Source organism: Pygoscelis adeliae, unplaced genomic scaffold (assembly GCF_000699105.1).
Source record: "Pygoscelis adeliae isolate BGI_AS28 unplaced genomic scaffold, ASM69910v1 Scaffold286, whole genome shotgun sequence".
Taxonomy (NCBI): domain Eukaryota; kingdom Metazoa; phylum Chordata; class Aves; order Sphenisciformes; family Spheniscidae; genus Pygoscelis; species Pygoscelis adeliae.
The window spans coordinates 563,776-568,833 of NW_008825076.1; the positions used below are offsets into that span (position 1 = coordinate 563,776).

Below are 5,058 nucleotides of genomic sequence, written 5' to 3' on the forward strand. Positions count from 1 at the left end.
AGGGGGCACCGGAGGGTACCATGAGCGGCGGCAGGTTTGATTTCGATGATGGAGGTGCCTATTGCGGGGGCTGGGAAGGGGGCAAAGCCCACGGGCACGGCATCTGCACCGGCCCCAAGGGCCAGGGCGAGTACTCGGGCTCCTGGAACTTCGGCTTCGAAGTGGTGGGCATATACACATGGCCCAGTGGCAACACCTACGAAGGCTACTGGTCCCAAGGCAAGAGGCACGGCCTAGGAATCGAGACCAAAGGACGGTGGGTTTACAGAGGCGAGTGGACCCATGGCTTTAAGGGACGGTACGGCACGAGGCAGAGCACGAGCAGCGGAGCCAAGTACGAAGGTACCTGGAATAACGGCCTGCAGGATGGCTATGGCACCGAGACATACGCTGACGGAGGTAAGGGTGACTCCGGAGGGGCTGGGAGGGTGATGAACAGCATGATACCCAGCCCGCGATGGCAGAGGCTGCATGTTGTCCCCGCTGAAGGGGTGACCCGATCCTGTCCCCACTAGTGAGATCCAGACAGGCACAGTGGTCTACAATGAGCCATTGGGCTGCTTCAGTCAAGAAGCAGTGCTTGGGGCGCAACCGCCTCGTGAACGTGTGTGTGCGCGCTGATTTTCAGTCGGGCGCAGCATCTGTGGACACGAGGGAGGAGCAGCAGGAGCATTGCCCCCGCCATGCCTCCCTCAGGGGCTGCTCTCGAGTGCCTGTATCAATAGTTAACACCAAACAACTTGGGTTTGTGTAGTCTGTGACTCCCGGTTCCCCCAGGGAACTGGTTATTGCAGTTCATTGCCGAACCAAGCTAGAAATTCCTCGCTGGTGCGCAACCGCAGCGAGACGTTCACTCGCTCACTGGGCAGCGAGTTGTGAATGTTTTTCACGTTGGATATAAGCCGCCCACGGCATCGTAGCGCGCTTTGCCTATGCATTAAACACTGCTTGCGTGCCTCTGACGGGCTGCCTGGAGAGGTGCGGTGCGGAGCCGTGGTGGTAGAGTTCATCTAAGCTGTTTAGAATATGTAGTCACATGCCTTTCCCTAAAATAAATCCCTTCGATTAGTGGGAAACTCTTAATCCCCACTAGTACACAAATGCACCGCGTAGTCTGATATTTGTTGTGCTCTGTAAATGCTCAGTCTAATTGTGTTCTTGCATTAGTGGCAATTTTGGGGTTAGAAACATTGCAAGAATCTCTGTGCAAGTAATTCTGTAGCTTTTCAGTACTGTAATGTTCCAGGCTGCCATATTTAGGATAGCTAAATAGAGAGGGTGATTTGAAAGAAACACCCTTCAAAATATGGATCAGAATTGCATCTATATTTATCTAGGACACGCAACAGAGTTAGTTTGTAAAGAAAAATAACGGTAATGGTATAAATCTTCAGAATGAAAAGCACCGGATTTATAGACATTAGAAAAATGGACTAATTCAAGACTGGCTGTCAGGGTTATGCTTTTACGTACGTATTTCTCGATGAGTTGCCTAGGTACATGGCTAACTTTAAACCTGGGAATGTGGTCTTGAAGTTGGCTGATTTTGCTTGTGCCCTTTGAGGTTGTAGGTACAGACACGAACTGATTCATCCCTTCATCTCCTTAAAGCTTCTCCCCCCTCTGCCCCATGGCTGTGGAACAGTTAAACGCTGAGCTGTGCAGGTTGCATGGCAGCAGCGAGAGTTCAGGCTAACGCATACATGTGCACTCGTGCATTGCAGAAACTTCACCTGTGGCCATAAGACGTGTAGGTTACGTGTAAGGTGTGCTCTGATGAGTGACGAGCAGCGATCAGATAACTGTCGGCAACAGCCGCCGTTAGGACTTTCATTATGGAGATCGCAAGGTCTCCTATCAATTTGCACGGTTGCTTCCTCGCTGCTTCCTAAAATGCATCTTCCTCTAAGGGTGCAGGGCTACTGGATTTTGAGTTAATGTTGTAGAGAATTTTGAGAGGCAAAACTTGATGTAGGAGTTTGAATTTGATTAGATTTTGGACTGAAAACTTGGGACAGAAGAGGGGGAAAGACGAGTGGAGATTTTCTCCTGTAAGGATATATAAGATATCGCTTCTGTCAGCGTAGCGCTCCCCGGAGTGTTGTCCCGTACCAGGAATGCACCGTCTGCGTGATCCCTGGTGCCACCCGAGGTTGGCAGTTTAGCCCTGATCCGTGAAGATGTGCCCTGCCAAAGCCACCCTGGGCAGTGCTGAGCAGAGCCCCTTGGGGCCCGGCCAGACCCAGCTCATGAGGGCTGCGCCACGGTGCCCAGCAGCTGCTCCTTGCGCTGGGCCATCACGTCCTGCCTGGTCCGAGCTGCTCATTCAACACGTGAGCTTCTCTGACGGTATGGGAACGCATAGAAAGCTGCATCCGAAGCCAAGGTGGGGACTGCCAGCCAGCATCACATGTGTAGGACAGGGGTGGAATGATCTCATGATGGAATGACTTGCAGGACCTGCTCCTGTTTGGTCTCCTCACCTGTACCCAGTAACCATCTGCAAGATCCAGATGTGGCCAGGCTGCTAATTGGACCTGTTAATATTTGAATTTGAGGTTGCCAAGATAAACATCTGGAAAGGCTTTCGAAATCTGCCATCCCTCGAGTAAGGGACGTGATTCTCAAGCCCCAGCCACACGAGGAAGAGGGCTCCAGGAACGTGCGGCTCTTGTCAGGTCGTTAGAAGCTTTAGGTTATGGCTGGGCTGCCTGCAGATTTCGGGGGACGTAACAGATTCTAATGTTTTAAAATAGACTTTAAATTACCTTTTTTAATATCTATATTTTTAATATATATACACACACATAAAAACTTTAAAATACACTTACAAATCACAAACAGCTCTATAGGTATATTTTACCTTGTGGCTGGCTGAGGTTGGTGGTTAAATAAAGCCCAAATCTGCAGTGAAGCTTTTGGAAATCATGTATAGATTTTTGGTGTCTAATAAGAAGTGGACTCGTGGTATGGTTTAGCCCAGGTACTTCGTGGGTTGTTTGCTTTTTCTCTCCGCTACCAAGTGCCCGTTTTGTGAAAAGCTCACCTTCTCTAATGTTGACTGAAATCAGCCACGGGGTTCAGAGCTCCTGGTGTGGCCAGGCAGAGACAGTAACACTGTGATGTATTTCCGTGGGTATCCAAGCTGAATATACGTGCGCGTCTGCTGCTGTCACCGGGAAAGAGCTCAGAGCCCTTTACAGGGGCAGGATGCGCTCGCTGAAGTGGACGGTGATTGGGGTTGTGGAAGGCACAGCGTGAAGGAACTGATCACGAAGGAACTCATCACTCACCTAAGCTGTGAGTAAACACCTAGTTACGTGGCTTCCACCTGTAAGTTCTGTCTCTGCTGTAAGGAAGGCCTCATTTTTTGGATACTTTTGTGCTTTTGACTCCGAGTGCTTGACCCAGTCAAATGTCACTGCAGAAGAAAATCTCACTGCTAATGCAGAATCGTGCTGCATACGCAGGATCCAGGCCCAAAACTAGGCTTTGCTATACAAATAACTGTATGTGTGTATATATATATATCTCGGGGTGGGGCAGGGAACAACTCACCTGCAATCGAAGCAGCCTGAAACCAACTTATTTTTGATGCTGCAATTTGGTCTCTAGGGTGCTAAGGGAAACCAGCGGTGTCAATTAACTGCGTGTGGAAACCATTAGACCATTCAGTGATCTTGAGACCACAAGGCAGGGGAAAAGAAATGCAGAAGCATGCTTTAGTGGGAGACATGAAACGGGGTGATGTGGAGCAGTGCCGGCTCTTCGGGTGCTCGGGGCAGGGAACGCGTGGTGGGAAGGGGCCTGGGCTGGGGCAGAAGGAGCAGCATCCACAGGACTGTGGCTGGGGAAGCAGGAACGGGCTCCAGGCGAGCCGAGATGGTGCTGGCTTGTGTCTGCTGCCTCTGTAGCAAAGCTCCCACGTAGCTGAATTTGACCCATGAATTAAAGCTGTGAATTTTTTTTCTCCTCTCTTTTTTGTTTTTCCCCCTGCCTTTCTTTTCCAACAGAAACCGTCAGATAATACTGTTGGTACCAAAAAGAAGCACTAGGTTTTTGCTGGCCTGTCTCGCATGTGGTGCTGTGCATTGATTTAATGTCCCTGGCCTTTTACACTGAGTTCTAACACGCCTGTCATCACAGTATCTGGGTAACAGCAGAGGATCGTAGGGCAGTGATACGATTGAGTTGTTTGCATTATTTACCTGGTTGGTTGTATTATTTACATTCATCACTAATTATACGAGAGCTTAGAGGCAGGCTGGGAAGGGGAGATGTGACGCTGCTGACAGCGGACTCTCACTGCTGGGCTGGGTGTGCACCAGGAGCTGAAGCTTTTGCCTTTGATGCAGTCGGGCATTGTCTCATCCTGCTGCCAGCTGCTGGCAGGGCTAAACAGAGGGTGCTACCACCCCATCTGTGGGGATTTGGTGTCGTTAGAGGTGAAGGCTGTAGGGATACTGTTTCCATCAATCCCACAATTTAATTCTTCCCATCCTTTGAAGATACCCAGACAGGGCCACCTCCCTACTTTGCTCGGGGATGAGCAGAGGTGATGAACGATGTATCTGGGGGTCGCAGAGGAACCATCACTTTTCATCATTCCAACAAGAAAAAATGCAGGCAATAAAGGGTTATGGGGGTCCTATACCCCAGTAAGAGCACCCCGATGGGGTTAGGTGACTCTGTCCCACCACCCTGGTGAATCAGGCTGGGGAGGCAGGGAAGTGGGACTCTGTCCCATTTTCGTCCTAAATAGAGGTGTTTTTCACATCCACTGGGTTTTTTTTTATTATTTTTTCCAGAACCTCAGACCTGTGTGAGCACACGGCTGCCTGGCTGGCAGCTTTGCAACCTGCCTGTCCCCCCTTGGCCAGGCTGCCTTGATATTCCACAGGTAGCGGTGGCTCAGGGACATGCAGCCCTGCTCAGCGACCGCCCACAGTGCAGAGGGGGTTTGCACAGCCCCATTCTCTCTTGAACTGGCTGCACTGGTACATATTGGTGAGCCAGGGCTTGGCTCTGCTCAAACCTTGCGTGCCCTGACGCATGGCT

At 50.6% G+C, this 5,058-nt stretch overlaps 1 protein-coding gene across 1 annotated transcript in view; it reads left to right on the top strand.

Moving 5' to 3' along the window:
* Positions 1-6: 6 nt before the first annotated feature.
* The window catches only part of JPH2 (junctophilin 2), a 30,053-nt gene continuing 25,001 nt past the window's right edge, over positions 7-5,058 (top strand). Inside the window, 1 exon segment of the mRNA XM_009326836.1 lies at positions 7-399. Within this exon segment, the coding sequence (XP_009325111.1) occupies positions 21-399 (379 nt within the window). The 5' untranslated portion in view covers positions 7-20.